Here is a 26,558-nt window from a genome sequence, read left to right on the forward strand (position 1 = left end):
AAACATCTAAAAATATGGCCCTTACAGGAGGTAGAACCAGCCTTTGCTTTCCATTTTAAGGCTCTAAGGTCCGAATGCTCTAAAATCACCCTTAAAATCCTGTGGGTCGCTGTGGTGCTGGTAAATGGTCCGATTTGAAAATGGCAATCGATACTGAAACAATTTTGCATGCAAATTGAGTTTTGTGGAGGTCCGCTGTAATCCCATCCGATTAGTCATTGGAGAAAGCGACTGACACATTTGCAGAGCCGGCAGGGGAAGCCCCGAACAGCTAGGCGGCAGGGAAAGCCCTGAAGCAGCCTCCTACCACTCAGCTGTTTGGGGAAAGAAAAGTAGTATTTTTTTTTTTTTTGCATGTGTTACACACACACATCTGTGCCCATTAAAAAAAGGCATGCCAGGACCCCCCTCTGAAGATGCACCCCATCCCCCCAACTTTAAAAGAAAAATTGGCAGGAGGGAAGCCCACTTCTCCTGCCTCAACCACATGGAGCCCCATACACATCTGAACCTTAGGCACCTAGGCCAATAAGGGATGCATTAGGAGGGGCCTAAGACTCTGGTTCAGATACCTAAGGTCTCTCCTATGGGAGGGGCCTTAAGGTCCTGGGCCAGTTGCACGGGGAAGGGGAAGGCCCACCATTTTGAAGAGACAGGCCTGCCAGCAGGATGGAGTGGGCATCCCTCCTGCTGATCTTCAATTTAGAGGTAGACAATGGCACGGGGAAAATTTTATCACCTTTCTCGCCTCGTCCCTGTGAGCTTGGTCCCTGTTACTGCCCCGTCTCCACGAGCTCGGTCCCCTTCCCTGCCCCATCTCCGTGAGCTCAGTCCCCGTCCCCGCCTTGCAAACTGTCAGATCCCATCCGCACAAGCCTCAAATAGTTATGATTTTATACTGAACTTATTTTATTAAAGTAGAAAAAGAAACTATTCTGTACAATTGTCATTTTATAAACACAAATAATAGAGAACAAGGATCAACAAAACCCCTGCCTCCCCTCCCTTTCACAAATATCCCCTCCACTATTGTGAAAACTGAACAAACCAAATTACTACAGAATGCTACATAGAAAAATCAAGCTAACAGAATACTTCAGTCAAACATGGCAGGAATAGTGTTAGGGGAATGCAACTAGGGCAACTGCCCCCTGGTCAGAGAGAGAGAGCCCTAAGCCAGATACACGCTAAAGAAGCACAGCCTGGGCTTTGCGGTCCCCAGTTATGTCTAATACCAGCTCTAGCAGGATACATATTTCAAATCTGAAATATTCTAATCACAAAATATAAAATAAATTTATTTTTTTCTACCTTTTGTTGTCTGGTAATTTTATTCTTCAATTCACATTAGTAACATAGTAGATGACGGCAGATAAAGACCCGAATAACATAGAAACATAGAAACATAGAAATAGAGGGCAGATAAGGGCCAAGGCCCATCAAGTCTGCCCACCCCAGTGATCCTCACTATCTATCTTTGCGGATAGATCCCACATGTCTATCCCATCTGGCCTTAAAATCCGCCACACTGGTGGCCTCAATAACCCGAAGTGGAAGACTATTCCAGCGATCAACCACCCTTTCAGTGAAGAAGAACTTCCTAGTGTCACTGTGCAGTTTCCCGCCCCTGATTTTCCACGAATGCCCCCTTGTTGCCGCGGGACCCTTGAAGAAGAAGATGTCTTCTTCCACCTTGATGCGGCCCGTGAGATATTTGAATGTCTCGATCATGTCTCCCCTCTCTCGACGCTCCTCGAGTGAGTAGAGCTGCAAATTCCCCAACCGCTCCTCGTACGGGAGCTCCCTGAGTCCCGAGACCATCCTGGTGGCCATTCTCTGGACCGACTCCAGTCTCAGCACATCCTTGCGGTAATGCGGCCTCCAGAATTGCACACAGTACTCCAGGTGCGGTCTCACCATGGATCTATATAGTGGCATAATGACTTCAGGTTTACGGCTGATGAAACTCCTGCGTATGCAACCTATGATTTGCCTTGCTTTGGATGAAGCTTGCTCCACTTGGTTTGCCGACTTCATGTCTTCCCTGACAATCACTCCCAAGTCTCTTTCTGCTACAGTTCTTGTCAGGATCTCGCCATTTAGGGTGTAGATCTTGCATGGATTCTGGCTTCCCAGGTGCATGACTTTGCCCAACCTGATTCAATTTAAATTTTTTAATTTTTTCTTCTTAGCTATTTCTGGGCAAGAATCCAAAGCTTTACTCTGTACTGTGCTTGGGTTCCAACTGCCGAAATCTCTGTTAAGACTTACTCTAGCCCATCTACACCCTCCCAGCCATTGAAGCCCTCCCCAGCCTATCCTCCACCAAACGGCCATATACAGACACAGACCATGCAAGTCTGCCCAGTACTGGCCTTAGTTCAATATTTAATATTATTTTCTAATTCTAAATCCTCTGTGTTCATCCCACGCTTCTTTGAACTGGTCTCAGACTTTGGATTTGGGTTCCTTCTGTCTTCATCGTGGCATGGCTGGCTCCTGAAGGTAAATTAGGCGCAAGAGGAGCTGGAGAGGAGATGCCGAATCTGACACAGGTGCAATTTTTTTTACCACAGGAGCAAGACATTTCACTGCTCCCATAGAGTGGTAAAAGGTCTTGTCCCCATTCCTGCAGTAAACCAGTTGCAAATGTCTCCATTCCTGCAGATTTACTGCGGTGACCACAGTTTACCGCGGTAAACGGTCCCCGTGTCATTCTCTATTTAGAGGTTCATGGGGAAATTTGCAGGGGAGGGGGCTCAGGGGTTCTTGGTTGGACCCCGGTGGTAGGAGAGAGTGGGCATCCATCCTGCAGATCTTCAGTTTAAAGGTGGGGGGGGTTTGGTGTGTGCGTGGGGGGATATTCGGGTGGCCAAGGTTTGACCGTTTTGCTAGTTGCACTGTTAATTCTGTGCAATTCTGACCTGACTCCTTTTTTTCCAACCATGATTGAGTGTCCCCTGATGAAGGCATCTTTTGATGCCGAAAGTTAGATCCTTGTTGGCACATTTTTTTTTTAGTTTGAATATTTTATTGATTTTAATATACAATGTACAGGGTTTACATAGATTGCTTAAGACATCTCCCTTGTAGTGCTGTCTGATTCAGGAAAAAAAAATTTGATTCGATTTTCCTGCCCAAAAAATTTTTGATTAAATTTTCCTGCCCAATTGGGTGTTTGTTTGTTTTTCAAACATCCTGGTGGGTTTATTTTATAACCTCTTCACCTCTTTTATAGCCTCTTCGCCCACTTTGCCCTCTCCTACCCACACTGGCACTGTGGTGTAAACAAAATAAACAAACAAAAAAGACTTTTTCTCCCTCTGTTAAATCCTAGGTCAGGTTTGCGGTCTAACACCAGCTCTGGCAGGATACACATTTCAAATCTGACATATTGTAATCACAAAACAAAAAATAAAATTATTTTTTCTACCTTTTGTTGTCTGGTCATTATTCAAATCATGTTGGTCCCACGCTCTGGTTGTCTTCTGCTAACTTGCTTGCCAGGGCCTCCTGGCCATTTGTCATTTTCTTCTTTCTTGGTGCTAACCATCCATCTTCCATCTCTATTCTCCCCTTCCATTTCCCTTCCCTCCCCTGGAGGTCTGGCATCTTCCATTTTTTTGTTGCCATCCCTACATCTGCAGCGATGGACCCCACCATCCCCAGATCCACCATCTCTCCTTTACTTAACTACACTTTCATCTAGCATCTCTCCCTCTTTCCCCACCGCCCCAGGGTTCACCATCTCTCTCATTCTCTTCCCAACTACCCTCCTATCCAGTATCTCTAGCCTCCTCCCATCTACACCATCCCTTGTGTCCAACTTCTCTCCCTTTCTGTTCATTCCCTCCCTAAATCCCTCCCTAAATCCTTAAATCTGTAACATTTCTAATCATTGTAAACCGCATAGAACTTCACGATCCTGCAGTATATAAACTGTTATTATTATTATTATTATTATTAATAAATTCCATTATCCACCATCTCTCTCCCTCTCCACTGTTTTTAGACCCATTTTTCTCCCCCCCCTTGTCTGGCACATGCACGTCTCCTTGAACCCCCCCCCTCTTCCCTCCCTCCCTCTGTGTACTTCTACACTAGGGCCCCCCTCCCCTGAAGTCCTGCACCCCCTGCCCCGATGGCCTATCCCTTCCTGAAGGCCTGCCCCCCCCAAAGGCTTGAATGTTCCCCCCTGGCCTCCCAGTCTTAACTTTATTTAATTACAGCAGTGGAGCAGCCTGCAGAGAGAATTACCGGTGCTTTAGCGATCCTTGCAGGCTGCAATTGGCCTCCACAGCTGTCGTTCCCTCTGCCACGTTGGGCCGCTGTGCGAGCGAACTGCTGGGCATGATGGACCTCTGGTCTGACCCAGCAGAGGCACTTCTTATGTTCTTAAGATATTGAATGGAATTGACTTAGTAGAAAAAGAGAGATTGTTCACTCTCTCCAAGGTGAAGAGAATGAGAGGGCACTCGCTAAAGTTAAAAGGGATTAGATTCCGTACAAATGTAAGGAAGTTCTTCTTCACCCAGAGAGTGGTAGAAATCTGGAACACTCTTCATGATATACTGCCTGGACTGATGAACAGATCACAGTGGTGTACACAATAGGTAAAATAACAATAAAAAAAAAATAAGGAGCTACAATATATAAGACAAGAGAAAAGTGCATCAGTTCAGAGCTGTGTCTGTATCTATAGTCCATGTAAGACAAGTCTAGATAAAAGACATTTGGAGAGTTCCCATGTGGTCCTTGCCTCCCACCTTTATATCACATTATTGCATGGATCATGTTTCGAGATCAGTCAGTGGATCAGGACAAATAATATATTTTTTTCCTTAGATAGCATCAACTCTCTCAGATGAGCTGAGATTTCAGGTAGCTTCTAATTTGCCTGCTCTGCTTCCATTAACTTTTTTTTTTTTTTTTCAAAAGGTTAGCTTTTGTTCTTCAAGGATTAACACATTCAAAAGCAAGCCTAAACTAGAGAAAACTACTTGTGTAGCTAATTCATCCTGCTTTATCTATAACAGTTATTTCCTGTAAGTGGCAAGATAAATCAGACACGCAATCCCCTGCACCTCTCTGACAGTTGATATTAAGCTATGGACAAATTGAGGTATCTCTCTGCAAGGACATGATGCATTGGAAAGTGCATATATACTCAATTTTTTTTTCTAATTTCTCAAAGCTCTCAGAGCTTTTTCATTCTGACACCAGTGAGATGATGTCACCTCACTTGCAAGCCCTGTTACAGATGGAGAGTACATTCAAATACCATTAATAGGGCAATTAAAAAAATTCCCATATAATGTCTCTAGTTAATGTTAGCTATGGTTTTTGCACCAAAAGGGAAGATACAACAAACATAGGGCCTCTTATCAAGCCGTGGGAGCAAGTGCCTTTAAATCCCTATGGACTTCGGTGCATTTACCACACCTGCCCACACTATTGGGCTTGATAAGAGGCCCATACACTTTTTCTAGGCAATTTTCAGCAGAAAACTATCTGAACAAATTTATACGTTCTTTTTGTGCATTTACTTTTTCAATGGAGAAAAACAAATGTTCTGGAAAAGCAACTTTGAAAATGATTTATCCTTTGCCAGGTAAAGGATAAATCACCACCAGTGGGAGACAGCGTATCCAGATTGTTCCCAAAGAGAGGCAGCGTGGGAGCCCTGCTCCGCCCCTCTCCCTGACCGAAAGGGAACATTTAAAGGAGCACAGCAGCCAGCCGGGCCCCCTTTCAGGCCACCAACGGGAGACAGCATACCCAGATTGCTCCCGAAGAGAGGCAGGGTGGGAGCCCTGCTCCGCCCCTCTCCCTGACCGAAAGGGAACATTTAAAAGAGCACAGCAGCCAGCCGGGCCCCCTTTCAGGCCACCAGCGGGAGACAGCGTATCCAGATTGTTCCCGAAGAGAGGCAGCGTGGGAGCCCTGCTCCGCCCCTCTCCCTGACTGAAAGGGAAAGGGAACATTTAAAAGAGCACAGCAGCCAGCCGGGCCCCCTTTCAGGCCACCAGCGGGAGACAGCGTATCCAGATTGTTCCCGAAGAGAGGCAGCGTGGGAGCCCTGCTCCGCCCCTCTCCCTGACCGAAAGGGAACATTTAAAAGAGCACAGCAGCCAGCCGGGCCCCCTTTCAGGCCACCAGCGGGAGACAGCGTATCCAGATTGTTCCCGAAGAGAGGCAGCGTGGGAGCCCTGCTCCGCCCCTCTCCCTGACCGAAAGGGAACATTTAAAAGAGCACAGCAGCCAGCCGGGCCCCATTTCAGGCCACCAGCGGGAGACAGCATACCCAGATTGCTCCCGAAGAGAGGCAGCGAGGGAGCCCTGCTCCGCCCCTCTCCCTGACCGAAAGGGAACATTTAAAAGAGCACAGCAGCCAGCCGGGCCCCCTTTCAGGCCACCAGCGGGAGACAGCGTATCCAGATTGTTCCCGAAGAGAGGCAGCGTGGGAGCCCTGCTCCGCCCCTCTCCCTGACCGAAAGGGAACATTTAAAAGAGCACAGCAGCCAGCCGGGCCCCCTTTCAGGCCACCAGCAGGAGACAGCGTATCCAGATTGTTCCTGAAGAGAGGCAGCGTGGGAGCCCTGCTCCGCCCCTCTCCCTGACCGAAAGGGAACATTTAAAAGAGCACAGCGCCAATGGCGCTCAGCCGTTCGGCGCACCGATGAAGGCGCGCGACAAGTGCGCGCCTTTGTGAAGCGCCTGCAGTGACGACAGTTGGATTCTGAAGCTAACAAAATAACAGGCTCCAATCAGGTAATCACTTAAATTTAAGCACAACTAACTTGTTGCTATACCTTACCATACCTTGTTAAACTTAATTCGTGGGTAAACCTTGTTATACTTAATTTGTAAAACCTGTCCCCCGCCAGGATCAGGTTATCAGTTAGCTTCATTCTCAACTAACCTGCTGTACCTAGTTATATTTAACAGTTGGTATACCTTGCTATACTTAATCGGTTGGTTTTAACTTGTAATATTGTATATTACCTTGTAATATTACCTTGTAATATTGCTATACTTAATTTTGTTGGTTGTACCTTGTAATATTGTAATTGTTGTATTCATCTCACACTATCCTGTTTAAACATCTAAGAGCACTAAGAACAACTCTCACCACTCAGGCATAGGCAATCCAAAGAGACAGATAACACCAATAGAGCAAAGAACTCCAGAACCAACACCCCTTTTTACACACAAAAATGGCAACACGCACATTTAAACTCATCCTAGTCCTACTACTGCTCTCCCTACTCATAGAGAAATGGAAAACTGCAGGATACCACACACATTCTATACCCATCCTCACAACAACACACAGACTGGTTCAACCCAACAGGAAAGTCCAAACCCCCAGAACCCTGACACCTTGTCCATCATCCAACCACGAAAACATTCTCACAATCTGGGGAAAAAGACCCCCAACAAAACCTAAGACAAAACCACAAAAACTTCAAACACCTTCCAGAACACTAATCAACACACTAACTACTCACCCTCTCATAAAATTCACATTAATAGCATGCGCATATATGAATATACGATCTATCAACCCAAAGACAGAACTAATCAAAGACTGGCTGATCAAAGATAATCTAGGTTGCCTCTTCCTAGCCGAAGCCTGGCTCACTTCTGACTCAGACCCTAGCATTACTGAATTCTGCCCAAACGGATACAAACTAAAGCTAGTATGTAGAGAAAAGAGAAGAGGAGGAAGTCTAGCAATCATTGCAAAACACAACTTCAACATTAAAGTCCTAGCCATGCACTCCACCCCCCACCTAGACCTTCTAGCCTGCCAACTTTCTGACAACACTCTCACAGGAACTCTGAACTGCCTTCTCTGCTATGTCACACCAGGAAAATGGAACACCTCTAAACAAGAACTCGAAGAATTTATCCTCCAGCATTCCCTCTCCTCCACACATAACCTGATCCTAGGAGACATCAATCTCCACTTAGAAGACCACACCTCCAAACAAGTAGTGGACATTCTTTCATACCTCAACACCCTATCTTACCAGATACTCAATCCCGAACCCACGCATGAAAAGGGCCATCAACTTGATATAGCCGCTTACACTTTCCCCAACCTTAACACACAAAACATCCACATCACCAACGGCTCATGGCATCCCACCTTATGGTCTGACCATTACAAGTACACCTTCACAATTAACTGGGTGCAGAATAACAACAAACCCACGCCACACACAACAAGCTTTAAGTCCAGAAAGAAAATCAATCCTACCACATTCTGGGACACAGTAGACCCAGAAATAGACCTAAACAATCCCAAAGGATTCATAAACACCTGGCGCTCCACAAGTGAATCCGCTTTAAACAAACTAGCACCACTAAAAACAAAAAATAAAATATGCAGACCATCAGATAAATGGTTTGACGCCGAACTCCTACACCTAAAAAGACAATGCAGACTATGCATGAGATGGATTTGCATGCACTGCCTCCTCGAGATGCAAATCTATCTCGTGCATATTTATTGTGGATATCCTGAAAATCTGACCTGGCTCCGGCTCTCGAGGACTGGAATTGCCTACCCCTGCTCTAACTGAATGGCAGATCCTATTTTTCTCTCATACTGTACATTCAGTGATAACACTTCCTTCCACAAAGCCTTCTTGTTTCCTGAGGGGATATGCCAGTTGCTATAAGAACATAATAATTTAACCTAGTTTTTTTTCCCCTTGTTTCAAGGTTTTGGCTCTAGTTTCTCAGCAGCAGAGGAAGGTGTAAGGATTCCTGTTGCCCCTGAAAATATCAAACAGCACTATGAAGTCAGCAGCCAGGCAAGAGCGAGATGTCTTTTTATTGTTGTCTCTGATGATCTAGAAGTGAATTCAGATGTGGTAACACTACATTATGTCAATATTTAGTGCCAGTAAATTACCTTAATCTGATTGCAGTAGTTGGCTTTTCATGTAGATAGAGCAAGTAAGACCTGCCAGTTCTTATTCATTTGATTAAAGTTATGTCTGCAAAGCCAGTGAAACAGGAATTTTGAAATATATGGCCTACATGATGCTGTAGCATCCTTAGTGAAGCAGAATTTGAATAGATAGTTGAAATCACTGAAGGAATAATTCTATAACAGGTGTCACCGGCCCAGATCCGCACTATCCTTACAGCAGCCCTCCATCAGGTGGCAGTAAAAAGAAACTAGGCATGCTCCGGCAATACAGCCAAAGCCCTACAGAGGGTGCTGGTCTGAACCACTGAGCAATCCACTTCCCAGACAACCCAGACACACTAAAGCCATGATTCTGCAAAATGCGTCTAAAGTTAGGCGTCCTTTGTAGAATCGCGTTCAACACTGTTTAGGAATCTAACTTTTTAGGCATCCTTTAAAGAATCAGGTTTTAGGTGAGATTTAGATGTCCAAACAATGTCCTTAATGTTATAATATTTTATTATGTTATTAGAATGGTGATTTTATGCTGGTTTTCATTATAATCGTAATACTAGGAATTGGATCTGTTTAATGCTTTTATTTATTTCTCTTCCATCAGAAAGTAAATTAGCAGGTAAGAACCTAATTTCTCCTTATTGGTACTAATTAGAATTTACACGTACATCTTTTTAGGTGTATTCCATAAAGAGTTGCATGTAAATTCTAGTGTGCAGAAGTAACAAGGGGGCATGACCATGGAAGGAGCTAGGAGTGTCATAGGTGTTCCAAAAACTTGTGTGCATGGTTATAGAATAGGCCCGATCCATGTCTAAGTTAGATGCAGAGATTTACACCAGGTTTTACTATAAACCACCTAAGTTTAGGCACAATTTATAGAATAGCGTTAATTTTTTCCTGTGCCAATTTGGGGGGCAACATGTAAAGATTTTTCCCCTGAATTAGTTGGCACTGTTACGATAAACAGTAGAAAGTGTTTGATTTTTTTTTTTTTTTTTCAAATTTATCATTATTATTTTTATTTACACATTTACAGTAACCAGCTACAACTAAAAATTCAGAATGTATGAAAGAAAAATTACAGCGACAGTCTATTACTATACTGAATCATTGACATTCATTTCTTACTGTATGGGAAGAGACGATTATCATGTTTGACAGCAACCCTGTCATACTTATGTTATGTTCCACCTACTATTATAAATTAATACAGAGTTATCTTTCAATCAATAAGGATCTCTTTAATAGCTAGTATACAAGCTTATTTCAAGTTTATTTAGTCCTGATATAATGCTTTAATTACCAAAGCGGTTAAGGAGAAAAGTAAAAATATATGTTTTATCTTTATGTGCTTTAGTTTGAGCTCCAATATATTTCCAAATAAGTTTTTGAATGTTAGCGTTATCACAGATACATGTCCAACCTTCCTTCCAATATGAAGTTATATCAGAGCAATAAAACATATATGTTAACCTACCTGTCTCAGATTTACATAGCCAACAAAGTACAGTAACCTCTGTAGACAATTTAGCCATTTTAACCACAGTCCAAGTCACTTTATGTGCCATAAAAACAAGTATGAGTAATAGAAACTGAAAGGGAAATATGTGTTATATGGATCCAAGGGCCTCTTTATCATATCTAGGCTGTCACCTAAATTTGTTTCCCATACTTTCACTATCCCCCCCCGAATATCTAGTTTGTAAGGTCAATATCATTCAATAAAGTGAAGATATTCGCTTGCTAGAAGCCACCATTTTCTTGAAAAAATCTTCAATGCTTTGCTAGTGAATGGGATTAACAGACCTTACATGGGTCTTTCCTAGAGCTAAGTCCTTTCCCAAAAAAGCCATAAAATAGGAAATTTTCTGTTATGCTTTTTTTGGCCATATGCTAATGTTAACATGAGGCCACTAAAAAAATTAACAGAGGAGCATTTACTGCCTCCTGTTTAAGAGGTATTAAGGGCTCCTGTATTATCAGCATTAATCAGCACGCTAACTGAATAGCACTTCCATGCTCATTCTCCACCCTGATGAGTCACATCCCAAAACAGTATTTAAAAAAAAATAAATACCATGCACTTAGTGTACCTAGATGGCAAAACTAATGCAGACACTTTAGCGTGTCCCCCATTAGGATTTTTTTTTCTATGTTAAGCGCAGATTAGTATCTAATATTAATGGGCCTTATTTGTACCCATTCAATATAACTGGAAGGAAAGTACCGTATTTTCACGCATATACCGCGCACACGGGTATAGCGCGCGGGAAACCTAAATATATGTAAACAAATTTTTATATAGCGCGCACACGCGTATACCGCGCATGCTGCTTGCCGCCCCGACTCTCCTCTCGCCGCCCTGCCCTCTGCCCCGAGTCTCCTCTGGTCCCGACTCTCCTTTCACCGCCCTGTCCTGCTCCCAGCTCTGTAAGCATGCGCGTTGTACAAATTTTTTTTTACATAGTTCCCCCCCCCGACGTCCGATTCATCACCCCGAAGGATCGCTCGGACCCTCGCCCCAAAGGACCGCTCGCACACCCCAGCCTCCCCCCCCCCCGCATGGAGAAGCTGCCTACCGTTGTTTTCCGATGCCAGTGAGCCCTGCTGCTTCCTCTGCCGGCGGTCCCGCCCCTTTTCTGATGTCAGAGAAAGGGCGGGACCGCCGGCAGAGGAAGCAGCGCAGCGCAGGGCTCAGAGAAGGGGCGGGACCGCCTGCAGAGGAAGCAGCAGGGCTCACTGGCATCGGGAAACAACGGTAGGCAGCTTCTCCATGCGGGGGGGGAGGCTGGGGGAGTGCGAGCGGTCCTTCAGGGTGGGGGTGCGAGCGGTCCTTCGGGGTGGGGATGCGAGCGGTCCTTCGGAGTGATGAATCGGATGTCGGGGGGGGGGAACTATGTAAAAAAAAATTTGTACAACACGGTCACACATATAACACGCATGGTTATACTCTTTGTAAAATCATGTATAACGCGCGCGTTATATGTGTGAAAATACGGTGGTCTAAAATCCTGCTGAAGTTCTTGATAAGACTGAGTAATAATTTGGAGAGTTCCTTTCTACTTATAATACGAGATAGAACAGAGCAATACCTTGTTATGAATTTTAAAAATACCATTATACTAAACAGAATAAGGAGCTCTGCCTAGTACCTCTATAAATATTGAACTTCTCACAATTATTATGATTAACAGATCATCAAAGTAACTGTAGGTCCAAAGCCAAACTATTCCATAACGCCTACTTTCCCACAGCCTGAACTCTAGTGATTTTTCACGGAGCCAGTTGCAAATGAGACCATCATAGCATGTTCACTTTCTCTGCCACCTGCTTCTCATTACACCTACAAACTCTACATAGATAAGAAGATTGTTACTTATCTGTATTGCATGGTGGCAAAAATTCAACTCTGCAACTGCTCTGGGTACATTCTTAAATTCTAAACTGCTGTCATACTCTCTCAGACCCTCCAGCCTAGGTTTCACAGTTGGCTTCTTCAGGAGGGGACATGGGTAACAGGACTCCTCCATCCAGCTAACAGTGGAGTTGCTGGAGCTGTCTGTTAGCTGGGTGGAGGAGTCCTGTTACCAGTGTCCCCTCCTGAAGAAGCCAACTGTGAAACTTAGGCTGGGGGGTCTGAGAGAGTATGACAGCAGTTTAGAATTTAAGAATGTACCCGGAGCAGTTGCAGAGTTGAATTTTTGCCACCATGCAATACAGATAAGTAACAATCTTCTTATCTATGTAAAGTTTGTAGGTGTAATGAGAAGCAGGTGGCAGAGACAGTGAACATGCTATGATGGTCTCATTTGCAACTGGCTCCGTGAAAAATCACTAGAGTTCAGGTTGTGGGTTTGAGCGTTCACTTAATAGCATTTTTTGAAGCCAGTTTGATAATGTAATTTTACTATATATATCATATTTATTATTATCTATTTAAGGTGATCAGTGATAGAGCTGTTAGTTTATCACTATTTGGTAATTTGAATTTCCCTAGTATATAGTGTATTGATATATTAGTTACATGTTGTGCACTTGATGATTATTTTATAGTCTTTAACAAGGTGGTTAAATGAAGAACAGCATTTGTTGCCAATTTAGAACTTTTTGAGCAATTATTTATTTGCCTTCTTTCAAGAATTTCTCAATAAATCCATGACATTTTCTTAAAGGATGAGTTTTCTTGTGCAATGGGCACTGTCGGTATGGATCCTCTGCTTTGTAATGGGAGAAAGATCCTTTCTGCTGGGGTGAATACAGTTTGTTCTTAGTGATACATAAATGCCATTAAATGTAGCTTTCATTTTTCTGGCAGGTTTTCCATGAATGTTTTCTAAATCCATGTCATAATAGTGGGACTTGCAAACAAATTGGAAGTGGATACATATGCATTTGCACCCCAGGCTATAAAGGTATATATACTATAATATTCTCAGAACAAACAAATCATAAAGTGTGTGTCACATATCATATAGGCAGGAAAAGCCATTTATATTCCTGGGGATACTCACTAATGAAAGTGATTCAGGAGACTGTGATTGTTTTAAGCACTGCATTGTTTTGATGGTATGTGATTTAAGTAGAAGAGAGTTGTGTGAGATTCTCTTATCTCAATGTGTGCTTCTTTATATTCTTGAGTGAGAGGAATGAAGTAGAGAATGACACGGGGAAAAAATCTGTCCCCGTCACTGCACTGTCTCCGGCCCACCATCCTCTGCACCGCCCCATCACCGCCGTTCCCTTCACCGCCCCGTCACCGTCACCGCCATCCCTGTCACTGCCACTGCCATCCCATTCACCGCCCCGTCACCGTCCCCGTCTAGCACCCATCTTCTTCCCTCCGCTCCCCCATAGTCTGGCATCTGTCTTCTTCCCTTCCAGCGTCTTCTCCCCACTCTGCCTTCCACATTTCCTTTCAGGGTCTGTTCCTCTCTACCCTCTTTCAATGTCTGTTCTATTCCTTTCCACCACCACTCTTCCCTCCCTCCTTTACCATCTGTTCCTTTCTACCACCCTTCTTTCATATCTTCTATCAGTCCCCCCACCATCACTAGCAGTCTCTCTTCTCCCTTACTATGAGCAAATAGAACTTCTGAAAATTGTATTGCTGAGGCATTATTTCTAGTACGCCTTTTTTTCCAGATGGATAATGACATCAATTTTATAATTCTTACTGTCTGCTCTGATTTCATTCACAATTTGGTTTGTGTTTTGTACCTGAGGATTCCATGAGGCATTTAACCTTTTCCTGTCTCTTCTGTGATTTCAAGTTGATTCCTTCAATAATGGAGTCTCAAGGCAGTAGCAGTTTTCTATTTTGGGCTCTTTTGACATTGTTTAAGGGATTTCTTGTACATTTGGTGCTGGTCTTCTTTGATGAGGTCACTTCAGAATCTATTTCCAAGGAAGAGAAACTTTTTCCCTTTCACCCCCTCCTTCCTTGTGTGAGCCGGAACACGCGGTCCCCGCAAGCAAGTAATTTTATATCATTTTCATTCTATTCATTCATAGAAATTAAAGTCTAGATAATGCCAAGTCACATAACAAAACATGATTTTACAAAAATAATTCCCTGCACAGTCAAGCCTGCAAGGATTACTAGATGTCTTTCAGCAGCTCCCCTCCCTCCCTCCCCCTTACCTTTGTGGCCAAGTCAAAATGATCTACCAACAATAAAATTTTAAAAACACAAAGCACGCTGTACGCAGAGAAAATGTTAATTATCATTTATATTCCGCGGGTTTTCAAAGAGGTCAAGGCAGATGACTTTATGCAATGTCACCTCAGTAACAACTATACAAAAATAGACAAATATTCCCCCTCCCTTTTTACTAAACTGCGATAGCGGTTTTTAGCGCAGGGAGCTGCGCTGAATGCCCCATGCTGCTCTCGACGCTCATAGGCTCCCTGCGCTAAAAACCGCTATTGCGTTTTAGTAAAAAGGGGCCATAGTGCAAAATATAGACAGCAGATATAAATTCTCAAAACGGACACATTTTGATCACTAAGTTGAAAATAAAATCATTTATCCTACCTTTTTGTCTGGTGATTTCATGAGTCTCTGGTCCTTTTTCTGGTCCTTCTTGTTTCTTCTCTCCCCCCCCTCTTTCTTTCTCTCTCCCCTTGGCTCCCCTCTTTATTTCTGCCTTTCTTTCTCTCTCCCTCTGGCCCCCCTCTTTATTTCTGCCTTTCTTTCTCTCTCCCCCTGGCCTCCCTCTTTATTTCTCTCTCCCCCTGGCCCTCCTCTTTCTTTCTGCCTTTCTTTCTCTCTCCCTCTGGCCCCCCTCTTTATTTCTGCCTTTCTTTCTCTCTCCCCCTGGCCCCCCCTCTTTATTTTTTCCTTTCTTTCTCTCTCCCCCTAGCCCACACATCAGTGATGCGGCAGAGGGAGGAAAAAGCCGACGCTACTGGAGGGAGGTTTGCTGCTTTCTGGGAGGGTCGGAAAGGTTCACCTGGGGGGGGGAGATAGGAGGATCAGCGGTGGTTCGGCTGGGAGGGGGAGAAGCGGTCTTCCTCAGTGCTCCAAGGCCTGGCGCCATTACCTTTTTCGCCCCTCCCGCCCCCCCCCCCTTGGTACGCTACAGCTCTCCAGCTCTCCTTAGTTTGCCGGTTTTCTTTTTCGGCGACCGGCACGCTTTCAAAGAGCCGCGCATGCGCGGCTGCTCAAAGTTCAATCTTCTGCTCTGCTGCAACTTCATGTTTCCGGTTGGGTCAGAGCAGAAGATTGAATACTGAGCAGCCGCGCATGCACGGCTCTTTTGAAAGCGTTCCGGTAGCCGAAAAAGAAAGCCGGCAAACTAAGGTGAGGTGGAGAGAGGAAGCTGGTTAAACGATCGAGCCGGCGTGCGGGTGGGCGGGTGGGGGCTGCGGGAACCGCACGATCCTTTATGCCTCACTGCGGTGACAAGACCATTCACCGCTCCACGGGGCGGTGATGGCCTTGTCCCCGTCCCCGCAGAGGCTGCTAATTTTCATTCCCCGTTTTTGGCGGGTTACCCGCGGCTAAACGCAGTAGCCGCGGGTAAACCGCCACCGTGTCATTCTCTAGAATGAAGCTCACCTGCTCTCATGTTACAATACAAGAAATTTTCTTTGTCTTTTTCAGGAACCTCAGCGCCACCACTCAGAGCTCAAATTTATTCATTGCTCTAAGCTTTACGTGTTAGCTCCTCATCGGATCCTTTTTATAGCTATAAACTTATTTGCTTTTGTCTGATTTGTTATTTCTTAGCGTTTAAGCATTTAAACATTGAAGCTTTAAGCATTAAGCAGTACTTAGCTTTATATCTTGTGGTCTCTGTCTTTATCAAGGCTTAACCCCTTACTGATTTACCTCCAAGATTTGTGACCACTCTATCCACAAATTTGTGGATAGAGTGGTCACAAATCTTGGAGGTAAATCAGTAAGGGGTTAAGCCTTGATAAAGCTGTAATGCGAAACATGTCGGCAAGATGTTTCCCCTAGCCAGAGACCACAAGATATAAAGCTAAGTACTGCTTAATGCTTAAAGCTTCAATGTTTAAATGCTTAAACGCTAAGAAATAACAAATCAGACAAAAGCAAATAAGTTTATAGCTATAAAAAGGATCCGATGAGGAGCTAACACGTAAAGCTTAGAGCAATGAATAAATTTGAGCTCTGAGTGGTGGCGCTGAGGTTCCTGAAAAAGACAAAGAAAGTATAAGGATGCATTGTAACTGATAGTAAAATTCACTATCTAGTTGAAGGTTGGAGACTTATTGGATAAAGCACCCTTAAATTGGATTGAATGTTGTGCATGGTGTGACAATACAAGAAATGACATATTCATGGGGGTTAGGGGCAGAGCCAGCCCACAAATATGGAAAAATCGCGAATAACTTTTTTTGTTATTTGTGTGTGTGTGTGGGGGGGGGCGAAACCCTCGTGAATATGATGAAATCACGAATAAAACTCTTATGTTCACATTTGCAATTGTTTAGGAAAACCAAGTTATTTATTGCAGTTTTTGCATTATAAGCCTGGCTGATATACAGTAAGCATGGCTGGAAAAAAATCAAATTTCTCTCTCTCTGCGTGGAAAGAAATGCTAGAAAAAAGTGAATTTTTCTCTGCACACTGAAGCAAGTGCTGGGAAAAAAGTGCCAAACTTTTTATTGGCACTCTGGGATGATGTCATTTGGGGGAGGAACCGTCAAGACAAAAACCACGAATAATCGAAGTCACACGTAATAAACCCGCGCATAAAGAGGGAGAAGTGTATTCAAGTACAAAGATCATACTGACTTGCTTTAGATATAACATGGATAATAAGGAAAGTGAAGGGGAGAAATTAAATAGTAAAAGACTAGTCCCTATCCCTCTGCTATCATTTGCCATCTCAGTAACTTTTCTAATGGAATGTATGATGATAAAGGCAACCAAAGGGCTAATACTAGCACAACTCCTTTTCATAACCTGTTCTTTATATTTTGTGGCTTCTGTAGAGAAGAGTATACCAAGCCCTATATGCTCATCTTAACACTGTAAACACTTCTGCACCTTCATTCCTTGGCCCAGATGCACTAAAGCCAATAATCATCGTATTTTCCTTCCCGATGCAGAAAACAGCTCACCGTCTGATTTTCTGCACAATCGCTCATTCCCTGATCCAACCATGCAAATAAGCTGATTAATATTGAAATTCCATGTAAACTAGTAGAGCAATTGATGCTTTAACATGGCTTCCCAATGCACTAAAAAAGTGATTCCTTTTAGCGGCCCCCAAAAAAGCAACCTTTTTTTTTAATGGGCACAGATGCTGATGATAGCCCTCCCCAATGAACCAGCACTGGGAACTGACCTCACCTCCCCCCCCCTCCCGCGCTAGTAAAAATGGCAGTAGGAATGCCTACTTCCTTCTGCTATGCCGACCCCACCTCCCAGTGTAGGGAGGGGCCTAAGGGTCTCTGGTTGGCCTAGACCAGGGGTGCCCACACTTTATGGACATGCGAGCTACTTTTAATAATGACTAAGTCAAAATGATCTACCAACAATAAAATTTTAAAAAAACACAAAGCACAATGAAAGGCGGAGAAAATGTTAATTATTCATATTCTGGGTTTTTTCAAAGAGATCACGGCAGATGACTCTATGCAATGTCACCTCGGTAAAAAAATACAAAAATAGACAAATACACCCCCTCCCTTTTTACTAAACCACAATAGTAGGTTTTAGCACAGGGAGTTACGCTGAATGCCTCGCGCTGCTCTCAATGCTCATAGGCTCCCTGCGCTAAAAAACGATATTGCGGTTTAGTAAAAGGGAGCCATAGTGCAAAATATAGACAGCAGATATAAATTCTCAAAATAGACACATTTTGATTACTAAATTGAAAATAAAATCATTTTTCCTACCTTTGCTGTTTGGTGATTTCATGAGTCTCTGGTTGCACTTTCTTCTTCTGACTGTGCATCCAATCTTTCTTCCTTTCTTTCAGCCTCCTGTATGCTTCCTCTCCTCCAGACCTCATTCTCTCCCCCAACTTTTTATTTCTGTCTCCCTGTTCCCCCTTCTTTCTGTCTCCCTGTCTGTCCCCTTTCTTTCTTTCTCCGTGCCCTCCCCCAAGCCACTCAGTTTGCTGCCACCGCCATCGGGGAATAGCCCCCAAGCCACCGCCGTCCCAAGCTTTCCCTGCAGAAGCGTCGCGCTGACCAGCATTCCGCTCCCTGACGTCAATTCTGATGTAGGAGAGGAAGTTCCGGGCCAACAAGGCATTTCTCCTCATTCCATCCAGCCTGAGCCCCATCTCTCCTTGATCCAGCATTTCCCTTCTGTGTTTGTCAGAATTACCATTCCACCTATTTTCCAGCATCACCCTTCTTTGTGTCCATCTCACCTATATCCCTATCTCACCACTTTTTCAGAATCTTCATTTGTCTCTGTCCTTGTCTTTACCCCATGTTCACCATTTGCCCTTTCAATGTCTTTATCTCCCCCCCCCCACTTTTTCATCATTACTTCTATGTCTCTATTTCACCTCCTCTTCATGTCCCCTCTGTATCTCTATCCTTATTCAGTAGGTCCTGCTTACCCTTTCTGTTCTTTGTGTCACTATCTCCATTTTCAGCTTTCCCCCCTTTTCCTTTGTTACTGCACCCGGTAGCCAGAATCTTTCCACCCTCCCTCCACTCCGGCCCAGCACAGTATGAAATATTTCCTTTTGTTTCCCTCCCCTCTCTCTTTCTCTCTCTCTTCTCCTCCCTCACCCACGAGTCCTGCATCTGGCCCTCTCCCTTCTACCTGCACCTGGCAACACCCCCCTGCTCCGCGGCTCTCTTCAGCAACTCGTCAGCAGCGGTGATCAAGACAAGTTGCCGACATCGAGGCCTTCCCTCTACGAGTCCCGCCTTTGTGGAAAAAGGAAGTTGAAACAAGCGGGACTCGCAGAGGGTAGGCCCGGACGTCAGAAGCTTGTGTCGATCGCTGCTGCTGAGTTGCCGAAGAGAGCCGCGGAGCAGGGGGTGTGGCCGGAAGCAGGTAGAAGGGAGAGGGAGATAGGAAGGCTGTAGAAGCTCCGGAGATGACACCGACCCCAGCCAGGATGATTTCTTTTTCAGGCTGCTGCTGCTTCCGCTGCCACCCCCCACCCGAAATGACAAAAACATTTCGGCGTCGGCATCGGCGTCGGCGTCTTTGACGTCGGGGAGAGGAAGGCTGATAGGCCCGGTAGATCGGGACGGCAACACGAGTCTTTCACCTGGGATGGGCTCTGCGATCGACTCACGTTGCCTTCCTGAGCTACCGATCGATCGCGATCGACGTGTTGGGCACCCCTGGCCTAGACACCTAAGGCCCCTCCCATAGGAGGGGTCTTAGGCACCTAGGCCAATCAGAGACCCTTAGGCCCCTCCCCAGTGCATCCCCTGGGTTTCCCCCCCCCTCTTTGGGTGGTGGGAGGGAGTCATGACTACTGGGGAGTGGGATTCATGCCTTAAACCCTCCAGTGGTCATCTTGTCAGTTTGGTCACCTTTGAGGCACTTAGACCTGTTTTACAATCATCTAAGTCCTGGCAAGTAAGTTCCGCTTAGGATGTCCTGGGAAAGCTTCGATTATTGCTTCAGGATGTTCAGGTTTAAGCCCATGCAATGCCCACCCATAACACACCTCCCAACATGCTCCTTTGAGCTCTGGATGCACAACAGCTTAGAAGTGCTGCTGAACGTCCAGAAAGTTTGTTTTGATTACCAGAATTTGGACATCCCTGCTATTAGGACATCCAAGTGCCGAATTAGGCAGGTTTTTGGACGTTTTAAAGTTTTGATTATGGCCCTCATATTCTACATCAGGGGTGCTCACACGTTTTTGGCTTGTGAGCAACTTTTAAAATGACCAAGTCAAAATGATCTACCAACAATAAAATTTTTAAAAAACACAAAGCACACAGTACGCAGAGAAAATATTAATTATCATTTATATTCGGAGTTTTTTTCAAAGAGGTCAAGGTAGATGACTTTAAAATACGCAATGTCACCTCAGTAACAACTATACAAAAATAGACAAATATACCCCCTCCCTTTTTACTAAACCACGATAGCATTTTTTAGCGCAGGGAGCTTCTGCAGTCGCTGCTGGTCTGTTACAGTATCGGGGAACAGGGAGAACACAAAGGCAATGCAAGTCTAAGGGCTCCGCGATTGACTCGCGTTGCCTTTGCGATCTACTGGTTGACCTTTTGGGCACCCTTGGTCTACGTGAAGTTTTTCTATGGCTTGAATGGCTGCTCTAGTTTTTCAAAGTGCCCTACATTTACATGAAAGTTACCACATGTAATTACATATTACACATATTTTATGTGAATCTCTTGAAAAGCAGGCTTTTTTGCTACCTTCAAAATCTAGAGTTGACTACCTATGATATTGGGCTTTACATTCTGCCACTTCACTTCCCTTCACTGCTATTTCTTCATTCACAACCTTTACCATGCCTTTTCTATGAACTGATTTGAACAGGCAGGTCAGTATTTTATTTCATTAGAGCAGCCGCAATCATTTTACTTAACTTAAATTTTAGTTTTTTATGATTTTAAATTGCATTGTACTTTGTTTCATCATATCATCAAGTATTATAATGCTCTAATGTATTTCAGGTTCAAAATGTGAAGTCGACATTAATGAATGTAAATCGATCATTTGTCAGAACAGTGGAGTCTGTAAAGATGGCATTGGGAAGTTTACATGCCATTGCCAACCAGGCTACACAGGTAAAAGACTATGGCCCATATTTTAGATGCTCTAGTCATATTTTTGGCATCTGAAAACCAGCATTTAGACATCTATATTGCATGGATGTCCAAATACCGATTTCAAAAAGACAGGATATATATGTCTGAAACTGCAGTATGTCTTTATGACAAGGGGTCTGGGTGTATTTTGAGTGGGACTAGGGAGGGGCCAAAATATAGACATTGAGCTTCAATTTTAGAAGGGAAAGGATCATCTATGTCTGAAAAGAGGTTCTGGTACTTGGCACATCTGGATTACAGAAAGGTCCTCTGATTGAAAACTGTCCTTTAGAGTGATTAAGGCAAGTTACTTCCTTATTTAACCAGTGGTTGCTGTCCCCATCCCATCCCCAAATATAAATCTAGCAAGGGATATGGGGGCTCTATGACAGCTTCTTGAACTATAGGCATTCATGGTACTAAAATCATTTTTAAATTAGCTTCTTAACAGACCCCCCATTGCAGAGTTGAGGAACAGCCTAATGGTTTGTGCATTAGACTGAGAACCAAGAGACCCAGGTTCAAAACCTACTTCAGTATTGATTAGTGCACATGTGCTGCGCTCTGTGCCAAGCTCGCTCTTAGGTGCTTAGAAATAATGGCAAACACACATATTACCAGTTCAATATTATTATTTATTAATGTTAATCTTACATGTCTCAGAAATCATATGTGTGATGGAATCCCATCAGGCGTGAAATTTGTACCTCTCCTGATGGTCTCTCTGAATCTATACTGGTCCGTTCCTTTTATATTTTTTACAAGGCAGTATGACATCACACTTGTCAACCAACAGAGGCTGTTCTTAGATTTGAACTTCGGAAAGTTTCACAAATCATAATTTTGTTTACATTACTTTCTGAATATGCCTAAAACATTATTACATATAACATACCCAATACCCGTTTTGTCATTCTCAAAACTTAAATCAGACAGTTCGTCTGTGTTAAAGCCAGCCTGATAAGTTTGTGTCCCTGTATTAAAAGTGAAGCAGGAAAAAACCTACTCCCCCCTCCCTCCTATGCTGGAGGTCAAACCAGCTGACCCTTCCTGCTCTGAGTCTCTCAAAGACTGGTACAGTGTTTCTGGCTCTAACTCTTTCCAGATGTTGCCTCTTAGGATTTCTCCTTAAAGTTTCTTCAGGTTTAAAATATATAAAATATTTGAAATTAAGTACAAATCATTCTCTTACATATCATTCATACCACATATCACACACATTCGGGGCCCCATCCATCCATAAATCCACATAACATATTTCATTCATATTTAATACATATAACTTATCTGTATTAAAAAATATGAAACCCTATATCTTCCACAAGCCAGACTGAGAGGTCTGGTATTAATTAGAGCCACGAGGCTCAAGGTGGGAAAACGCAAAGAGAACAAAGAACAGACAGAAAATCAAGATGGAGTCATTAAAACAAAATGGAGTTCTTAATACAAGATGTATTATGTATATCATACCTGATTTCTTCTATGATTCTGCCCCACCTAACACAAATAGTGAATTCCCCTTTTCCTTTGCTATATATCGGTTTCCTGGTCTTTTGTTTATCATCCTGACTTTTTCAAAGTTTTAAATGTGTTCGCATGTATATAAGACCCTCTGATCAGGACTAAGAAGGTATCTGTCTCGCCCTGCTAACGCTTCTGCACCGTGTGCGCCAAATCAGGCCTCTTCAGTATTTAGTGACTTTTTTAAAAAAGTTGTGAGTCCTCCAGCAACAGAAAATGTACCTAAATATATAGGAAATGCAAGCCTGAAGGCTATTGAAGCAGTGTACATTCAGGTACAGTAGGTATTTTTTTTTGTCTCTTGAGGGCTCACAACCTGCTGAAGTGGAATTTGAACCGAAGTCCCCAGGTTCTCAGCCCATTACTTATAACCATTGGGCTACCCCTCTGCTTTGCTTGAATATCCATATGAACTTCACGTTACAGCTTACTCAAAAAGGTTTTTCATTTCTCTAAGATATACTGTATATTAAAAATCTTTCGGTACCTTGATGCCACCCAATAGCAACTCGAAATCTCATCATCACCAGGGATTTATACATCAATTTTTCACTGGCCCTATAGTAATGATTTCTATATATTTATATTTTAAATTCAAATAGGTCATTAACCAGTCTTTAATATATTAGATCAAAACTTATCTTTTAGTAGATTGAAGTTGGATAGGGGACTACTCCACCAACATGACTCATGTTTTGCAAAGTTGCTATATCAAGGTACCGTCCCCTCTTTACCATTCCAATGTTATCTTCCAGCATCCTTCAACTTTGATGTCAGAAGGTGACAGAAGTGTAGTAAAGAGGGTACGATACTTTGATACAGCAACTTTGCAAAACACGAGTCATATCAGTGAAGTAGTCCCCTATCTGACTTCAATCCATTAAAAGATATGTTTTGATCTAATATATTAAAGACTAGTTAATGACCAATTTGAATTTAAAATATAAATATATGGAAATCATTGATGTATAAATCCCTGGTGACGAGATTTTGAATTGCTATTGGGTGACACCATTGAGGTCCTGAAAGACTATTAATCTTTAATACAGAAATGAAAAATGTTTTTGAGTAAGCTGTAACGTGAAGTTAGTGTCTGAGAAGATTGCTACTGCTTGCTAAGAGTTTTAAGAATATATATTTCCCAGTGTGAGTTATAACATGAACATTCCTATGTTGCTACAAAGACGCCCATGTCCCTTGTTTTGTCTCATTCAAAATTTAGATGTTTCAGTTTGTAAAATGGATGTTCTTACCAGCATATGAATATCCATTTCTCATGTATTTAGAACAAGATGTATGTCGGTACATGCTTTTCTAAAACATAGAAACATAGAAAAATGACGGCAGAAAAGGGCCAAAGCCCATCAAGTCTGCCCACTCCAGTGACCCTTCCCCCATGAGTTTGCTCACCAACCTCCTGCCCTTACCTCATTAGAGATCCCACATGAATATCCCATTTATTTTTGAAATCTGCAACGCCGTTGGCCTCAATCACCTGCCGTGGGAGTTCATTCCAATGATCGACCACCCTCTCAGTGAAGAAATACTTTCTGGAGTCCCCATGAAATTTCCCTCCCCTGATTTTCAGCGGATGCCCTCTGGTGGACGAAGGTCCCATAAGACGAAAGATATCCTCTTCCACCTCGATACAAGAAATGCTCATCTATATTGAATGTCTATATTCTGAGTTGGAAATCTTTTCTAAAATGCTGCTCCAGGCTAGTGTGTACCCTATCACATTTGTTAAGTCAACCTGAAGTCCATATGTGGAAATTTATTAATGATAATGAAAATGTCCCTTTAAACCTCATGTTTCTTTCATTCAGACTGAATTTGTTTTCACTGAATTCATTTGGCAGAGTAAATTCCCCAGACAGTGTCTCTAATGCCCAGTGTATCTTATTCACACCCATTTGGTGGTTTGAACTCTGCTTCGAATAGTTGAGGTTTGTATAGCTCAGTTTGTTGTCATTTGTGATATAAATAAATATTCAAAGTTTTAACAAGTTTTATTTTCCAATAGTTCTGTGGTCACATTTTTCTGAGACAGTCTTCCTAAAGCAAAGAAACCCACAAGAGACATCTGTTTAACATGAAGCTGTATCCCAGAGAATTAATATGTATGACTAAGGATCTGGTGCCCTAAATTTCCTTTCACTACATCCTTTATCTGGTCTTAATCATGCTGCTTTCATGAATAAGAGCTTTTATAGCACAAATGCTATAAATTAAAATACTTAATTTGCCCAAATGCATGAACAGGGGACCACTGAAAAGTTTTCATTTCAACCAACAAAGATGGGGCAGTCTCCATTGAGAGTTATTCACTTAGTCCAGCAATTTTCCACTTCTTTTTCTGTATTTTTCTGACGGAATGAAAAGAGTGGAAAATCACTAGTCTAATTATAGCCTTCAATGGAGACTCTCCCAACTTTGTTGGTTGGTCTGTGAACTTTTCAGCGGCCGCTCATAAAATAATTATGTTGCCTATGTCATAGTAGTTTTATTTAACTATTGCCTTCAGTAGTTTATCGTAACTAATACCCATACTATACTCAAAAAAGTGATGCACTGAGCAGACTGAGATAGTAGGGTAGTTCTTAGGTTGGGGGGGGCAGTTGCAAAGGGGCAGTTTGGGTATGTGGAGAAGTAGAGAATTGTACCTTTTTAAACTGCTCTGCCCTGTTTTCTGTTGCATTTCACTCTATTTATTTAAGTTTCTATGCTATAGTAACTAGAGCTCCTTTTCTCATAGAAATGCATTGGGCCATATTTTGAGGCCCTCATTTCTCTGGAGCTCTTGGTCTGATTTGACTCATTTTCAAAATATCTCTACCTTTTTCCCCAAATACCAAGTTTCATCTCATTCTGTTAATTTTTCTTTGCTATAGAAGCAGAAGCTGGAACTCCTTCTCCCATAAAAATGCATTGAGCCATTTTGAGGGGCTTAAAGCTCTGAACCCCTACTCTGATTTGGCCTATTTTTTAAATTCATTGTGTCTTTTACTAGTTTTTCCCTCATGTCACGTTTCATCCCATTCCATTAAATTTTTGGAGTGTTATTTTGCCCCCAGACAGACAGTTGAGTAGACAGATATTCTCAACCTCCTTTTGTATAATTCTTTCCAACTCCTTTTGTATAATTCTCTCCAACTTCCATTGGGATAAAAAGCATAAAAATTCAAAATAACCCCCCCTTCCCAGCATGTATGAGGATATGCCTACTTATACTAATACAACTCACATATGACAAATGATCATGAAGTTACAGGGAAATACTTTTAAAACCAATAGGAGGAAATTTTTTTTCACTCAGAAAATAGTTAAGCTCTGGAATGTGTTGCCAGAGGTTGTGCTAAGAGTAGATAGCATAGCTGGTTTTAAGAAAGGTTTGGGCAATTTCCTGGAGTTAAAGTCCATAGACTGTTATTAAGAAAGACATAGGGGAAGCCACTGCTTGCCCTGGATCAGTAGCATGGAATATTGCTAAATAATAATAACAGTTTATATACCGCAATACCGTAAGTTCTATGTGGTTTACAATACATTAAGCGAGGTACAAATTGATTGAATTTAAAAGGGGGGAGTTAATAGGACCGGAAATGCGTTGTTGAGGAGAAAGAGATTAATAGGACAGAGGAATCACTATGGAGGAGAAAGAAGATGAGTGGGTCAGTTGTCTAGATACTTTTAGGAACAGTTGAGTTTTTAGACATTTTCTGAATTCCTCATAAGTAGTGGGCTACTCCTTGGGTTTTGGCAGGTACCAGTGACCTGGATTAGCCATCATGAGAACGGGCTACTGAGCTTGATGGACCATTGGTCTGACCCAATAGGGCTATTCTTATGT

At 43.0% G+C, this 26,558-nt stretch overlaps 1 protein-coding gene across 2 annotated transcripts in view; it reads left to right on the forward strand.

Moving 5' to 3' along the window:
• SVEP1 (sushi, von Willebrand factor type A, EGF and pentraxin domain containing 1) overlaps positions 1 to 26,558 on the forward strand; it is a 430,677-nt gene that overhangs the window by 184,503 nt on the left and 219,616 nt on the right. For both annotated transcript variants that reach the window (XM_033926500.1, XM_033926511.1), the window contains exons 20-22: positions 8,734 to 8,825; positions 13,260 to 13,356; positions 21,053 to 21,166. In XM_033926500.1, coding sequence (XP_033782391.1) covers positions 8,734 to 8,825; positions 13,260 to 13,356; positions 21,053 to 21,166 — 303 coding nt within the window. The remainder of the gene's footprint in view (positions 1 to 8,733; positions 8,826 to 13,259; positions 13,357 to 21,052; positions 21,167 to 26,558) is intronic.

Source organism: Geotrypetes seraphini, chromosome 1 (assembly GCF_902459505.1).
Source record: "Geotrypetes seraphini chromosome 1, aGeoSer1.1, whole genome shotgun sequence".
NCBI classification, from domain to species: Eukaryota; Metazoa; Chordata; class Amphibia; order Gymnophiona; family Dermophiidae; genus Geotrypetes; species Geotrypetes seraphini.